Consider the following 17,972-nt stretch of genomic DNA (forward strand, 5'->3'; position numbering starts at 1 on the left):
ACCTAGATGAGAACAGGCCATTCAGCCCAATAAAGTGCACCAGACTTAATTAATTTCTCCCAAAAATAATCAAGTTGAGATTTGAAAGTCCCTAAAGTCCTATTGTCTACCACACTACTTGGTAGCTTATTCCAAGTGTCTATCGTTCTTTGTGTAAAGAAAAACTTCCTAATGTTTGTACGAAATTTACCCTTAATAAGTTTCCAACTGTGTACCCGTGTTCTTGATGAACTCATTTTAAACTAACAGTCTCGATCCACTGTACTAATTCCCTTCATAATTTTAAACACTTCAATCATGTCTTCTCTTAATCTTCTTTTGCTTAAACTGCATATTCTCAGCTCTTTTCATCTTTCCTCTTAATTCAACCCCTGTAGCCTTGGAATCAGCCTTGTCACTCTTCTCTGGACATTTTCTAGCGCTGCTATATCCTTTTTGTAGCCTGGTGACCAAAACTGCACACAGTACTCAAGATGAGGCCTCACCAGTGCATTATAAAGGTTGAGCATAACCTCCTTGGACTTGTACTCCATACATCGTGCTATATATCCTAACATTCTATTAGCTTTCTTCATGGCTTCTGAACACTGTCGGGAAGTTGATAGCTTAAAGTCCACTATGACTCCCAAATCCTTCTCATAAGGTGTGCTCTCAATTTTCAGACTTCCCACCTATCTTGGCATCATCTGCAAACTTAACCAGCTTGTTACTTATATTCCTATATAAATCATTTATATATATTAACAATAGCAGCGGCCCTAGCACTGACCCCTGTGGAACACCACTCTTAACCTCAGCCAGTTCTGATGAGGTTCCTCACACCATCACCCTCTGCTTCCTGTGTCTGTGCCAATTCTGCACCTATCTAAAAACATCAACCTGAACTCCCACTTCTTTTAACTTGATGCCCAACCTCTCATTTGGCACCTTATCAAATGCTTTCTGAAAGTCAAGATAAAAATATCACAACCTCCACTTTGATCGTGTCCTTTTGTTGCCTCCTCGTAGAATTCCAGCATGTAAGTAAAACATGACCTCCATCTTCTGAACCCATGCTGACTGAGAAAAACTCCTGTTCTTGCTAAGTGTTGCTCTATCTTATCCTTAATAATTTCTTCCATTAATTTTCCTGTGATGGATGTTAAGCTTACTGGCCTATAGTTGCTTGGATCTGCACTGTCACCCTTTTTATATAATGGGATGATATTTGCCATTTTCCAGGCCTTCGGAATTTCTCCAGTGCACAGGGACCTAAAAATATGTGTTAAGGGCTTACATATGTACTCGATAGCTTCCTTAAGAACTTGAGGATAAATATTATCTGGTCCTGGTGATTTGATTTATTTCAGCCTATTTAATTTGAGCAGCACTTCTTCCTCTACAATTTCCAGATCCCTCAGTACATACTTAGTAGTTCCTGTTACCTCTGGGAGGTTATCCACTTCCTCACTTGTGAAGACCTCAGAAAAATGTAAGTTTAGGGCATCTGCCATTTCATTGTCTGTATCTTTGAATTCCTCTTTACTATTTCTGATGTACTTCACATCCTCCTTGACTGTTCTTTGGCTACTAAAATACTGAAAGAATCTCTTAGGGTCTGCTTTGACCTTATCTGCTATATTCCACTCCAACTGCCTTTTAGCCTCCGTGATATCCTTCTTAATGGTTGCTCTCATGTTCTCATAAGCTCTACAATTCACTTGGTAGTCATTAATCTTGTATGCTTTATAAAGCGTTTTTTTCCTTTGCAGCTTCTTTTTTTAAATCTTTATTAATCCACTGTGAAGTTTTTTAAAAATTTTCTGTTAATTCCAAATTTAGTTATATACCTATCCTGCATTAATATGTAAAACATTTTTAAACCTGTTCTACTGCTCCTCGACTGTCTCCACACTTAAAAGCTTATCCCAGTTCATCCTCCTTAGACTTTATCGTATCTACCTACCAAAGTTCAACTTAACAATTTTAGTCTTTGAATCTACACTCTTACAAAATATTGAGAATTGTATTATATTCTGGTCACTTGACCCTAGTGGTTCAATCACTTCTACACCCTCAATTCTATCCTGATTATTACAGAATACTAAATCCAGATAGGCTTCACCCCGTGTTGGTGCTTTAACATGCTGTGTTAAAAAACAGTCGCTGATTACTTCTAAAAACTCTTGCTCTTGTGCTCCTCCATTTGCAAGGTTATCCCAGTTAATATTTGGATAATTAAAGTCCTCCATGACTATAATATCTCCCTGTAAACTCGTCTATTTGATATTACTAAAAAGATGTGTGTTGAAATTACTGTCTGAATTGGGTGGTCTATAACACACTCCTAAAATAAGACCTCTTTCCCTAATGTTTTCCAGGTGTAGCCACATGTCCTCACTAAGATGGGGCTCATTGACCAACTGAAGAGGACTTCTGTTTGACATAAGCAGCAACCCAACTTCATTTTCTGTTCTGTCTATCCCTCTATGTTACACTCATCCCCATCTTTGTTATTTAGCCAGGATTCTGTTATTGCTATAACATCAAAATTACGCTCTGCTACATACAACTCCAACTCACTTACCTTATTTTTGATTTTTCTAGCATTACGGCAAGCTATTTTTGATGAGTTACTCCTTCTAAATTTAAACGTTGGGTTAATCATGTTCCCACAAAGAGGAATTGAGTTTCTTGTTCATTTCTGTAGGGGAAACATTTGAATTGAAGACAGGACTCTTGACTAATGAATGTGGTGTACCAGCGGGTTTTCAATTCAAAAGTGCAATTCCATGTGCATTTTTCAGATGTATTTATTTAACAATATTTTAGCAAAAAATGGATGAGTTTTGTACACTGTGAGCATACAGGTGAATTTGGAGTAATATGAGATTTCTTCATGGACATTTTTAATATTGTTTGCTGTTGTCCAGCATTGGTCACCATAGGTTCCCATTTTGCCAAAAATGTGTTATGCATGAAAACGTGATTTTACTCGGACCACCACTATAAACCACACAGGGTAACATATTTTTAAAAATCATTTTTGGATGGAGTATTCCTTGAAGTATTTTCAGTGCTTACTTGAAAATTGAGTTCACCTTAAAAGCCTGTGATCCCTAGAAAGATATGCCTTGTAGCAGCTCCTGTTTTCTTGCAAACCATACACCCCATGCAGCAGGTCAGCAGTTTCCCATAGCAAAGAATTATCTTGCTTTTGTCTAAACACAAAAGGAAAGTATTTGGGCATTTTACCCAGAGTTACCATGCTTTACTAATACACTTCTTTTTCATTTGTTGAGATAATTCTGCCATTTATTCCCCTCTTTCTCCTCAGCTAAAACAGAAATTGCTTGTTGCTCAGCAGAAGGTAGTCACATCTAACAGAATTGCAGAAGAAGCAGAAGCTGCCAAATGTGAAGCTGAGAGAGATCGCCTTCTGGCTGAAACGCAGGCAAAGGACTACTGTGAAGAAAGAAACCTGGTTATGACTGAAAAGGAAAAGCTGAAGGACAAAGTGTTTAATCTGGACGCTAGGGTAAGACAAAAGTCAGAAGACAGTAAATCCTATCAAAAACCTAAAGAATATGTAAGGGATGCTTGATCATGAAACTGGAAGGAACCTAACATGTCTATCCTAAAGTGCTACAAATGTCTACCACTGTGATTGCAGAGATCTCACTTACATGTATTCTCTAAGCACCTTCTGACTAAAATATAGCTTTCTAGTAGATGCCAATATGGTACTTGGGTAAAAATATTTTTGGGCTTGTTTTCTGGGCCTTCAATGCAACTAATATGTATGGCAACCTATGTTAACTGTTGTACTGTATGTAATTAGATGAAATGACTCCTTTTTATTTCTTTTAAGCATTGCTCTCTGGTATATGCGTATCAGAGTATCCAAATTGGTGCCAAAAACATTGCCTACCTGTATGGCAACCTGCTGGAGCCACATATAATAAAGGACTGTATTACGTGGTGATCAAAGGACAGTGTCGCTTTCAAGGAATCGCTCAGGATCTCAGGCCTCTCCATTCATATCCTCCCATGTACAGGCTATCCATGATCTCATGGCCACCAAGTCAGAAGTGAATACTTATCCAGTTTCACTAAAGAGAATTTTCCATTCTCAGTGGTGTAAAGAGGCCTTTACTGTAATGAGCAGGTTTTCATATTAAACAGCACAGGCTTTCTCTCTCAAAGCTACCCTTTCTTTACACAGTATAATAATTCGGTTTCCTATAAAAAAATTGTTGTTAGCAAAGAAATAAGCAGTTTTGCATGTAGAGTAGATGCTTGTTTTACTATTATTCCAACTATGATTATTATTAATGTGGGTTTCCAGATGTTTTATTCAATCACTGTTCCTCTCTCGTCTCACAGAACTAATAAAGAGAGAAACGATTCATGCAATATAGAATTGACAGTAAGGCTCAGCGCTCCACTTAAAAAAAAACAAAATTGCAAAATAAATGGTGTTTTGTTTCTAATGAAATTCATGCCATTCACAAAAAAAACAAAGATGTTCAGTTCCTGTCTGGGAGTGTTTTCATACACTAATTCTACATATTTCTGCCTGTCAGTTAGTATTTAAATAAAAATCTCTAATGAAAAAAAAATCACCAGAAATGTACTTAGGATAAGGTTGTACAGGGATTTGGCAATAGTGACTTTCTTCCAATGACCAGTACCTCCCAGACCATCCCTACTACTTTAACAATTCCCACCAGTATGAGTTGTCTACAAGCCAGGAAATCAAATAGAGTCAGTCCTCGAGTTCTTTAGGGCTTGTGTTTACCATCTTTGTGTTGTCCTCTATCACTTGTTCAGTCCTGCATTGTTCCTGTTCTAATGGAGTCAGGCACTTCTTTGCCTAATAACTACAGATCAGTGGCAACACTGGAGCACCATAAAGATCACTTCTGCCGATTTTTCTTTTTATTATGCACACCTCAAACTATAAATATAACACCATGTTGAGTCACTTGCAGAAATTCTCTGATCAGATACAGTTATGGGCCGTATTGATAAGGGAGACTATTTATAGTCTAACTATTTAGAGTATAGGAGCCAAGTGGAGAAGTTTGTTTCTTGGTGCAGAAAGAATTCTCTGCATCTTAACATCAACAAAACCAAGAAACTGATCATTGATTTTCTCTCTGGACACTATTCAGGGAGTGGATGTCGAGGTGGTGCATTCCTACAAGTGCTTAGGGGTTTACATCAATGACACTTATAACACAGAGGAACTATAAGAGGAAGGGCAAGCGGGTCCTTCCTCTGCACTCCTTGGAAGAAGTAGCAAAGGAGAGTGCGATTCAGAACAATGCTGCACATCCTCTCTCTGACACACTAACACTGAGTACTTTCAGACAATGAATCATTCAGCAGAAGTGTGTCATGAAACGCTACAGGGGCTCCTTTATACCAATAGCGACTGTGACTGTGAGTGCCAAGTCATAAATTTTCCTCTTTGGTTATTGTGGTGTGTGCTCAGAACATAGTTTGTCCGTATATATAGTATATTTATTTTTCTGCTTATGTATTTATTTATTTAAAGGGTATCTATCTATCTATCTATCTATCTATCTATCTATCTATCTATCTATCTATCTATCTATCTATCTATCTATCTATCTATCTAACAGAGCAATGTGCACAAATGGTGCAATTTGGTGTGTCTTTGTGTGGAAAATATGTTAAGTGTCATGTGTTTTATCTTGGTACAGTAATATATGTATTGCTCTACTTTCCCCTATTGTATTATTAGTATGCAGCCTTAGAATGCCTAATCTCACAGACTTACCACTGTTTATAAGATATTATTTTATATAACTTATCCCCACCTTCCCTTCTATATCTATAACCTCAGGCAACTAGATGTAGTAAAAAGACAAGCAGGAGTTAAGTCACACATAAAAAAATGTATTACTGATAATATTCATAAATAATAACAAAATGCAAAGTACATTTGAATATTGGCAACCATACAACCTGATAAAATGGTGGTGTGTAATTCAGGTGGCACACAGACTTGTGGTTACTTAATGTCTCTAGTTAAGGCATCATTGGTACTCAGCTTTCAGCCACATGTCTGTTCAAAATGGCTGAAGCTGTGATCTTCATTGTGTTGTCTTCAGTTCATGGTGTGATGGTCTTCTTCAGTTGTTAGCAAATATACTTCTACATCATCACAGGTTAGCAAGAGAGATGCTTCTTCATCATATGTTGGTTAGAGAGAATGTGGTTGAGCAAGCAAATTTATAGGTTTTCTGTCCAACCCCTTCAGCCAATCCAGACAGCCATATCTCAGACCAATGGGTGAAATAGAACATCTTAACACCTGCAACCCCCAAGACCATATGTTAAGCTAACCTGGCTTTGTATGGGGAATGAGAGAAAGACTTTAGCAAAGAAATACTCCTCAAACTGGTTTAAGACACATCCCCCAAATCCTGTCGTAAAAGTACAAAGAAAAGTCGTAAACAAGGGGGTTCAGCAAACACAAATTCCTCTCACCAAAGTAACACTAAATTACATTGTTTTGTCTACATTACAAATGAAGACAAACAAAACATTTATCAAGTTATATGCAAAATCTCACATCGCAACAGTCATGTTTTTAAAAACACGTACTGCACTCCTCCACTGTGTTTTGTGAACAAGAGGCACAAATGCAGTTGATTTAACTGGGGTGGTGTGGATCACATGCTTTAAGCAGGTGCAGAAAAGAAGAGAGATAAACACAAAAGTGTGAATTAGGCTTAGGAAGCAGTATGTCCTGTATGCAGTGTTAAACTTGCCTGTTTCACTCCTCAGTATTTAGAACCCAAGCAACAAACACATAAAGTTTTACTTCAGAAAATCACATACCATTTCTGTAAGGTTTAATATTTGGCTCCTCAAAGCACTGGCACTGTTCTACTTTTTATGTTTTTTCGGTAAACTTGCTTGATGCTGCTGAGGCTCCAGTCCTTGAGAGTCTTAGTTGAATTCAGTAGCTGTGATAATGGACGGATGTGATAACCGGTAGCATGTTTAATAAGTATTGTGTTGTAACATATATCATGCTTAATTGTATCATATCATTATATAATACTATATCATATCATGTTTTACGTGTTGTTGCAGGTAACAGATGTACAGAAGGCTTTAGCTGAAGCAGAAAAAAAATACTTTGAAACCAAAATAAAAAATGACAGGATTACTGTGGAAAAAGAAGTGATAATAGAAGAAAATCGCTGTTTAGAACACGAAATAACAAATCTAAAACATAACCTCAACAAATTAGCTGAAGAGACTGGTAAATTGAGAGAAAGGTCAGACATTCAACTCGTCTGTGTGATCTGGGTGGTCTTCCTTTTTATCAAATGTCGTATTAGTGCATGACCTCACTAAAATGTAATAACAGCATTGGCTAATTGCCCAGCTTTCTGCAGTGTACTACAGAAATGTAAAGCATTTTTTTCTCTATTTTAAAATGTTACATTTTGTGATAGATAAAGTGCATTGCACTCAGACATACAGTATAGGGTAACACAAGAACTTGAATGCAGGTTCTAGTCTTGACATTTCCTGACCAGGTTTGGGTAACAGTACACTATTTTTAAAAGAAACTTAGTTTCAATACTCATTACTTACAAATAAAAGTACCCCAATATGTTATACAATTATAAAATGTGATCCGTTCCAAGCGATGCATTACTTTTTCTTCTTTTGCATGAAAAACTTCATATTTTACTGTCTAGCATTGTTATTAATCCTAAACCCACATATAAACCTTCATGAAACTGACCAGAAACACATCAAAATGTATTAATTTTCTTGTATTTTATAACTACATTTAGACCTTCCTGTACTGTGAAATAAATAACATCCATCCCCTTTGACCATCCCCAATATGGTTTGAAAACTGACTGCTGTGCCACCAGATCACACCTTTTCAACATGTTTAATAGCAAATGCTGGATTAAAACTCAGCCAACACTTCATTCATAGGTGTCTGCTACTGGATTGTACACAGCATAATTCTTTCGGATTGGCTGTGTGACTGGCCCCTGCAAAGGACCCCACAATTTGCTTCTTGCCTTCCGCCCAGTGCTACTGTGATAATCACTGGCTCCCTTTAACCCTAAACTGGGCTGATTAAATTTACTCCTCAGCACATGGAAGATTAAATATATACTTACAACTCTGATCAGTTCTTTTCACTTGATTGCCTACTTTGCATGTGATTATCTTTTTCCTCAGCTGTCAACAGGCAGCCACAGCACACACATGCACTATGTTACCGACCCCAGCAGGCAACACCTTTGCAAAACAACAAAATTACTTCTGTGAAATAACAGAGTAATTTTTATCAGGAGTTAATTTTGGTAGTAATGCAGCAGTGCATATCTGCTTATTTTAAGCAATATATGTTTATTTAAAATCAATAAAATAAGTAGTGTGCTGGGTTACTCATTACTGTAAAAAGTAATCTGACCATGTAATGCACTTTATTTTTAGTGTGCTACCCCAACACAGCTTCTGACATGCAACATTATTCTTATCAAAACTCCAGCATTTTCTAGTTAAACACTAGTTTTGTCTGTCTCGTTTTACTAATTGGTAGAGGTATGGTCAGCCTTTGCCCTCACAGTACTTCTAGACAGTCCTCCACTTCAATGGGACACTGTTGGTTTTACTGCATTTATTCCAAGTTCTGCTGCTCGTGTATCTACCTGCTCAAATCATAAAGTGATAAGCCTCAGCAATGTTGTCACAGTATATCAGAGATGCACTTTAACAGCCATCACCCTTGTCAATCTGATAGTGAATACAATGCAAGACAAAATGCCTTGGCAGCTGAAGAAGCCAGAGGCAAAGCCATCAAGATGAGGGATGAAATAGAGCGAGAGAAGCAGCAAGCTGAACAAGAGAAGGAGAAAAAAGCTAAAGAATGTGACATATGGCAGCAAAAACACAGCCACCTGTCTGACCTTCTCCGACTGCAAGAAGAGGAGAAATCTAAAAGGCAAAACAAAGCAGTAAGGAAACAAAATATCATGTATTTGAATGTTAGAAAATTGCTTTTTAGATGCTCTGCAGTATCCATGTGATTTCAGAGATTGACATCAGGGTCAGAGTTAATGGCAGTTTGCTTTATAGTAAAATAGTAGAAAGAAAGTATTTTTAAAACCTTTTCAAGTATTTAATACTTTGTTTTCTATGAGCACACCAAACAAAAGGAGTGAGAAGGTGAGAGTAAAAGGATGTCGGAGACAACAGCAGAGGGGACACCGGCACCCACAACAGGGCCTCAAGAGACAAGAGGAAAGGACAGGAGTTAGCACACTGGGGTCCAGTCCTGAACCAGTTGGTCCAATAAGAGCCATTTTCCATGGACCTGGTAATCCACAAAGCAGAGTAGACAGGAAAGGTTATCTTAAGGAGACAGAGTTTACAAACACTAAATGAAACAAAGTCCAGAAATTTCCAGTATGAGGTTATGAAAGCATTTTCATGGGAATTAAGAAAGAGAAGATAAGTCTGGGTTTAATATGGTGACCTTCAGGTGACCCCTCCTGGGTGCTTACAGCAGATATAAAAAGTCTACAGACCCCTGGTAAAATTGCAGATTTAAAACAATGAAACCAAGATAAATCCTGTCAGAACTTATTCCACCTTTACTGCAACATTGCAATTTATACTAATAAGGTGAAAACAAATCAGGAAGTGTTTAGTGAAAAAAGGAAAAAAAAAATCATATAAAAACCTGGTTGCATGAGTGTGCCCACCACTAAACTCATACTTAGCTGAAGTACCTTTTGGATTTATTACAGCACTCAGTCTTTTTGGAGATGAGTCTATCAGTCTATCAGGATTTTTGCCCAGTCCTTCATGCAAAACAAATTCCAGATCTATCAAATTATGTGGGCATCTCCCATGCACAGCTCTCTTCAGGTCACCATACAGAATTTCAGTTGGATTAACGTTTGATGTCTGGCTAGGCCATTCTAGAGCATTGATCCTCCATTCATGAAGCCATTGCTTTGACGACTTTGATCTGTGGTTTGGTTTGCTGTCATGATGAAAGGTGAAATTACTCGTCATCTTCAACTTCCTAGCAGATGTTTTGTGCCCAAATAGACTGATACTTAGAGCTATTCATGATTCCATTCCATCCTTGATTAAAGTCCCAGTTCCATCTGAAGAAGAGCAGCCCCAAAATATGATACTGCCTCCATCTTGTTTCACAGTGGATATGGCTGATGATGTGCTGTGTTTTTTTTTTTTGTTTGTGCCAATCACATCTTTTGGAACTGCGGTAGGCTGGCACCCTGCCTGGGGTTTGTTTCCTGCCTTGCGCCTTGTGTTGGCTGGGATTGGCTCCAGCGGACCCCCTTGACCATTACGATATAACGGGTTGCATAATGGATAGATGGATATCTTTTGGAATTATGGCCAAAACATTCAACCTTGCTCTCAACGGACCACACATTCTTCCACATGGTTGTGAGAGACTGGTTAAAACTTTTTACTAAAGTTTGGATGCTTTTCTTTTTGAGAAAAGGCTTTCGTCTTACTTCCATAACCCATAATCCAGACATATGAAGAATATGACTGAGCAGTGTTGTGCAAGTTCACACCTCACAAGAACTAGCTCAAAGTTCAGTTCACACAGATTAAAATAAATAAATTCACGTTCATAGTTCACCATTTTAGTTTTGAACTAGTTCATATTCAGCTCAGGGCGGCACGGTGGCGCAGTGGGTGGCGCAATTAGGAGACCCGGGTTCACTTCCCAGGTCTTCCCTGTGTGGAGTTTGCATGTTCTCTCCATGTCTGCGTGGGTTTCCTCCCACAGTCCAAAGACATGCAGGTTAGGTGCATTGGCGATTCTAAATTGTCCCTTGTGTGTGTGTGTGTGTGTGTGTGCCCTGCGCTGGGCTGGCACCCTGCCCGGGGTTTGTTCCTGCCTTGCGCCCTGTGTTGGCTGGGACTGACTCCAGCAGACCCCCATGACCCTGTAGTTAAGATATAGCGGGTTGGATAATGGATGGCTGGATGGATATTCAGTTCATTTTGTATTTTTTAAGGAGTGAGAATAAATGACCCATGAGTTTACTTTTTTCAGTTTTGCATGCCTTCTATTAGGACATTACAGCGTTGTTGAATAAAATACAATAATTACAATATGAAGACTTTTAAACTTTATTGAGTTATACCCAGCAACAAACATGTATAACTGTATATACTAATATACTCCCGGTCAAAAAAGAAATTAAATAGATGCAAGTATACATATAAATTACCACTCTATTTCCAAACGTGAGACACAAATGGTGACTGTGGAACCAGCATGTAGGTGAACTAACCTATTATGCTGCCGATCAAAATTCTTGTCACATATTGCATGTCCAACGGTGAAAAATATAAAGTGGCCTTGTGAAGTAGAACGTTTTCCTAAAAGTGAAAGCAGAGCTTCACCACATGCTTGTGTTAGTGGAGGTGCAGCTTCAGCTCAAGCAGGCAGACACAGACAGTGCCTATTTGATTTTACATTATTTTTCTGAATACAAATAAATGGCAAAAACATTGTACAAAATAAGTATACGTTAAAAAATCCACTTTTGTTGCCGTATTCCTATTTGGCACCACCCCTACATTACAGGGTAAGGCAAAACGTTTAATCTGGACCAAAACCAGATCCAGATTGTCACATAAAACTGAACTAGCTCATGTTCAAGTTCTTCACTTGCAAATACTGTATGTTACGTTAAAGTCACTGTTCTTAGAAAAACGAGTTTGTTCAATAAACACGCTCTTTTGAACTAGTTCATGCACAACACTGAGACTGATCATTGTCACATGCAGGTGAACAGCTAGTACTTGCCAAGAAATCCTGCAGCTCCTTTAATGTTGCTATAGGCCTCTTGGTGGCCTTCCATGTCCAATTTTCTCCTTGTGTTCTCATTAAGAACATTATTCTCATCTTGGAAGGATGTCCAGATATTTGTCGAGTCACTGTTGAGCTATATTTTCTTCAGTTGTTGATGCCTGTCTTTACTGTGCTCTATGGGATGTTCAGTGCTTTGGATACTTTTTTTTTTATCCCTGTCCTGATTGTACCTTTCAATGATGAGATCTCATTCATGTTTTAAAAGTGGACCATAGGTTTTGGAGTATGTTGCAACCAAGAGAATATCAGAACAATTCTACAGGAACAGCAACACTTTATCTGAGCTCACTCAGAGCCACTTTACTTGATTTCAGGTGTATACTAACTACTATAAGAGATAAAATGTATTGTGATTGGTTGATACTGTACACAGTCTTATTTATTAAAGATTGTGCACACTAACGCCACCAAGTTTTTGTATGATTTCTTTTGTTCCTTTTTTCACTAAACCATTGCTGATTTGCTTTCACCTTCTTTGTATATAGTAGATTGCAATTTATCAATAAAGGCGGAATAAGTTTTGACAGGATTTATCGTGCTTTCATTTTTTATGCGATTTTGTCAGGAGTCTGTAGACTTTTTATATCAACTGTATATGTGCTACGTGGAACGCCTAACTTTGTTCCCTCTACCCACCTTGAATGCACTTAAAAAATGTTTCTTCTTGGCAGATTTCCCACATTTCACCGTAAGAATGTGCTTTTCATTAATGGCCAATGTAAATTTGATTTATTTCCTTCATTTCTCATCATCTCCTATCCTGTTTCCTGAAAACATAGCTATGTGTGAATGAGTTACAGTTTGTACAATGCCACACCATCTCATGTTTATTGTTTCATTCGCCAATACTATAAAAAACAAAGTGTGCGTGATAGCAGGCTTTTACCCCTTAATCATATTCCGACAGAAGTAAACTGGCAAGACAGTCATCTAGAAAAAAAGAAAGGATAGCAAGAAAGTATGCAGGTCCATACCAGTATAGACACTAAACCTAGAAAGGGAAATCTAAATTTTTCAATAATGGAATAGCTGCTTTCATTTCGGTGGTTTATCCTTCACTTTCATAGGGTGATTGAAAGCATAGATTTCATGAGATACTGGATGTAAGTAAGTAGAGCCCTGCACTTAATTTATTAACCACAACTAGAAAATTCGATAACATGATATTTGTCTTCTCAGTGCCAAACAGGTATGAAGAAATATTACTTGTGTGTTGCTGAAAACAACCAAAGACTGAAAGTTCTGAAAACAATGGCAGCAACTCCCCAAGTGTTTATGGTAAGAAATATAAGGATTCTGAAAATGCTGAAAATATTAGTTTGTGCTTTAACAAATGAAAATGAGAGCTTAATTAAAAACCTAGCATATTTATGTTTTTTTTAATAGCTTGGAATGTATTCAGCTTCATCAAGCAAATCACAATTGATTGTTTAAAAGCTTGTACTCTGCATACCTTTGCATTTTGCATGCTTCATTAGACCCCCGTGACCCTGTAGTTAGGATATAGCAGGTTGGATAATGGATGGATGGATGGATATTAACAACCTCATTCTCATATAGACAATTTTAATGTGATCCAGAAGCAAATAATTTAGGGTATTTTTTAACAATTGGAGCCCACACATAGTAAATAATACACTGAATGCACATTATTAGGTAAAAACAAAACAATAAAGAACTGAAATGAAATTTCTTAAATTATAAAATGAAACTTTACAGAAAAAAACAGTTGCTGAAAGGATTTAATTTTCATTCACTCATTATCTTCACTGTAGGGCCTTAAGTCGCCGTAATCTATCTCAGGAGTAAACAGCCCAAACAAAGAATCTGCCTCAGATGGGATGTCAGTCCAACCCATGGTACAAACTCACACTCAAATGTATGCTGTAACCTAATATGTAGGGTTAGGAAATGCACCAGATTACCTGGTACAAAACTCCCATTTAGAAAGAGTGAAAAGTGAAAAGAACTCAATGTAATCTTCTGTGAAAATCAGAGTAAGAAGAATTAGTGCTCTGCACAAATTCTAACATTCAAGGCAATTCTGGCATTGACCATTAACATAAAACAATGATGCCCAATGCTAGTGTTAATAATTTATCTTAGTGAAGAGAATTTCCCATTCACAAATGAATAACATTTGCATTTTATACTATCTATCTATCTATCTATCTATCTATCTATCTATCTATCTATCTATCTATCTATCTATCTATCTATCTATCTATTGTCACAAAAATGACAAAAACACGCGTGTGTGACAGGGCCCACCCCTCAGCCCAGACTTGTTGGGTCAGGTGATCTGCACCGAGAGGTCGTGAACGCAAGAGAGGGCATCAGCGTTGGTATGGAGTGAGCCCTTCTGATGAACGAGCATTGACTTATAAGATTGCCGATCAAGGAACCACTTAGTGACTCGAGGGTTAGACTCCTTGTGCAGGGCCATCCACTGTAAAGGTGCTTGGTCCGTGACAAGTGTAAACTCCCGACCCAGGAGGTAGTACCTCAACTGTTTAATTGCAAACTTAATTGCAAGAGCCCCTCTCTCCACCGCCGAATACCTGGTCTCCCGATCCAGCAATTTCCGGCTCAAGAACATGACAGGGTGTTCATCGACCATCACCATCGACACTTTGGCTCAATACTGCTCCTAGGCCTGTGTCCGAAGCGTCCATCTGGAGGATAAAAGGAAGCGAAAAGTCAGGTGCTTTCAAAGCAGGTGCCGACATCAGGGTCCTTTTCAAGTCATTGAATGCAGCTTCTGTTGTATCGGTCCATACTACAATGTTGGGAGCCCTCTTCTTTGTTAAATCACTCAAGGGTGCAGCTCTCTCCGAAAACCGTGGTACAAACTGGCAGTAGTAACTGGTTAAATCAAGAAATGCTAGGACATGCTGCTTGGTTCACAGACAGGGCCATTTCAAAATGGCATTTATTTTAGAACACTGTGGCTTCACAGTACCATGACACACTAGGTAGCCCAAATATTTGGTTTCTTCCAACCTAAAAAAATATTTTTTTGGATTGATCCGAAGACCGGCCTCACCTAGCATCCATAATATTGCTCGGACATGCCGTAGGCGTTCCTTCCAGGTGCTGGAATAGATGACGACGTCATCTAGGTAGGCAGCGGCATATGTGTTATGGGCGCAGAGCATTTTGTCCAGGATCCCCATGTAACCTGAATGGAAGGACATGATACTGCCAGTGCCCACTAGGGGTGCTAAATGCAGTCTTAGTGTTTGCGGAGTCCGTTAAAGGAACCTGCCAGCACCCCTTGGTCATGTCAAGTGTGGTCAAATATTTTGCCTGTCCAAGCCTCTCAAGGAGGTCGTCCACTCGAGGCATTGGATAAACATCAAATTGGGAGACCTGATTAAGTCGACGGAAGTCATTGCAAAACCTCCAACTTCCATCGGGCTAACTAACCAAGACTATTGGCCTGGACCAGGGACTATAACTTTCCTCTATGACTCCTAAGTCCAGCATGCGCTTGATTTCAAGCTCCACTTCAGCCTTCTTTGCCTCTGGAAGATGATAGGGGTGCTCTCTGACTATAACCCCGGGTTTAAACACAATGTCATGGGCAATCAGAGAGGCCCTTCTTGGTTTTTTGTCTACCACCTCCGGGACAGACAAGATAATTGCTTTGAGCTCTGGACTCTGTCAGGGATTCAAGATAGAGCCAAAGTTAAGTGTGTTGGTCTGAGCAAAGAATGAGCGGGGCTATCCGGGGGAGGGTTCAGGATCCCTTTCTTTCCACGGTTTCAGCAGATTCACGATCAGCCGACAACTGGGTTGTTTCAACAAATAGTCAATGAGCCCTTTCCTCTCTTTAACTTATGGTCCTTGCCAATGGGCAAATAGTTTAGAATGGGAGGTAGGAAACAACACCATGACCAGATCCCCTGGTTGGAACTCCCGAAGCATTGTGCCATGGTCATAATAGCAGGCCTGTGCTGCTTGCATCTTCTCCATGTGACTTTTTAGTATAGGTTGAATTTTCTCAAATCTATCGCATAACTGCGCGATATACTTAAAAATATTAGTCGAGGGAAAAGCCTCTTCTTCCCAATCTTCTTTCAAGATGTCCAATATACCCCAGGGTTGTCGTCCATATAACAATTAAAATGGTGAGAACCCCGTTGAGACTTGAGGGACTTCCCTGTAGGCAAAGTGTACAAGGGGGAGGAGTTGATCCCAATTCCTTCCGTCCCTGCTGACCACCTTGCGAAGCATCTGTTTGAGAGTCTGGTTAAACCTCTCCACTAGACTGTTGGTTTGAGGATGATATACTGCGGTCCTCAAGTGCTTTATCTTGAGTAACTTGGCTGTTTCCCTGAACATCTCCAAGGTAAACGACATCCCCTGGTCCATAAGGACTTCTTTGGGGATGCTGATCGCACAAAGACTCCTACCAGTTCCCGTGCAATGGCTTTGGAAGTGGATGAGTGCAACAGAACAGCTTCTGGATATCGGGTCGCATAATCCACGAGAACTAATATTTACTTAAGTCCTCGGGCTCAAGGCTTTAGGGGTCCCAGTATATCGAACCTTATTCTTTCGAATGGGAAATCAATCAAGGGAAGGGGAACAAGAGGAGCACAGTCCCTCCCAGGAATTTTCCGCAGCTGACACTCTGGACAAGAGATACAGAAGCGGTGAACCTCCTTGTTAATTCCCGGCAAGTAAAATCGGAGCTTGATACGCTCCAATGTTTTCTTGGCGCCCAGGTGGCCTCCTAGGAGGTGGGTGTGAGCTAACTCACAAACCTGATGCCAGAAGGTTCGTGGAATCAGCAACAACTTCCGTCCATCCCCCTTGTGTTCACTGACCTGATATAATAAATCATTCTCAATAACAAAATGGGGGCCCTGTGGCATGGGCTGATGGGTGTCTTGACTGTTGACTGGAATGACTGCATTCTTTGCAAATTTAAGGGAATCGTCATTCCATTGTTCCCTTGTAAACAAGGCCAGCATTTGTCTAAGATGCAAACTTAGATCTGTGAGAGAGTGTGGTCTGACCTCAAGGTGCAGGTAGTCATCCCACTCCACCGAGACGCGGATTGATGATGTAACTGTCTACGAGGGCCCGGGAACTTCCCCCTCCTCATTTTGGCCTCCCATATCTCTCCCTGCCGGCTGGGTACACGGTGGGGAGACAACCTGCGACAGATTATTTCCATCTGTTACTAGGCTTAAATTAGGTTTGGGGTTGGCCAGCACTTCACCGCTTTTACTATAAGTCCAGTCCTGCCCGAGAATCACAGCGAAAGATAGATTTGGGAGGACCTCAACGGTGAGTTTTTTAACTGATCCTTCTGGGTAGAACACAGTACACAGGTTAAACTGGTCTTTACTTTCAACCACTGTCATGGCAGTACATACTGGCGATCAACAATGGCGAGGTTGCTACCGGAATCGAAGAGGGCTTCAACCTTAAATACATTTACAATGACCACTCCCATATGGGGCAATGGGGAGTTTGAAAGTGCAAACAATCCTCCCCCCCCACCTGCATGCTGCCTCGCTCCCAGGTAAGGGCCACGCTCGTGGTGCAAACTCCAGTTTACAGTATGCCAAGGGGGCAGATTACGAGGGACATAATCTCTGTAACGTCTGCTAAAGGACAGTTCTGCTCTCCTAAATTGTGAGGCTGTCCTAGCTGTTTCCACGAGCTTGATGAACTCGTCCATAGAGGTAAATTCTCCCAAGACCAGCTGGGTGAAATGGATGGGAAGGTTGCTCATTAATAGGAAGCAGGCTACCTTTTTTCCTAACTGGAAGGTGGAGCACTCGGTGGGCCTTAACCATCCCGCCACCATTTCCCAAAGATCATCAGCCTGTTTTTGGGTGGATCGCTCAGGATCCAGCTTCCATGCCTGCTGGTCTGGGGAAGCCGTGTTTTGTTCCGGGGCCTTGGCCCCCACGGGTAGGACAGCTCTCTCCTCCAAGAGAGCATAATAATTCCCTGTCACTTAGATAGATAGATAGATAGATAGATAGATAGATGCTTAAGCAAGCCAGGTGAAAGTGAAAGATGG

General features: G+C 39.8%; 1 protein-coding gene across 1 annotated transcript in view; it reads left to right on the forward strand.

The window, feature by feature from the left end:
* The window catches only part of LOC120538546 (golgin subfamily A member 6-like protein 1), a 48,240-nt gene that overhangs the window by 7,849 nt on the left and 22,419 nt on the right, over positions 1–17,972 (forward strand). Inside the window, exons 3-6 of the mRNA XM_039767971.1 lie at positions 3,317–3,517; positions 7,114–7,301; positions 8,798–9,011; positions 13,106–13,204. Coding sequence (XP_039623905.1) covers positions 3,317–3,517; positions 7,114–7,301; positions 8,798–9,011; positions 13,106–13,204 — 702 coding nt within the window. The remainder of the gene's footprint in view (positions 1–3,316; positions 3,518–7,113; positions 7,302–8,797; positions 9,012–13,105; positions 13,205–17,972) is intronic.

Source organism: Polypterus senegalus, chromosome 1 (assembly GCF_016835505.1).
Source record: "Polypterus senegalus isolate Bchr_013 chromosome 1, ASM1683550v1, whole genome shotgun sequence".
Classification (NCBI taxonomy): Eukaryota; Metazoa; Chordata; class Cladistia; order Polypteriformes; family Polypteridae; genus Polypterus; species Polypterus senegalus.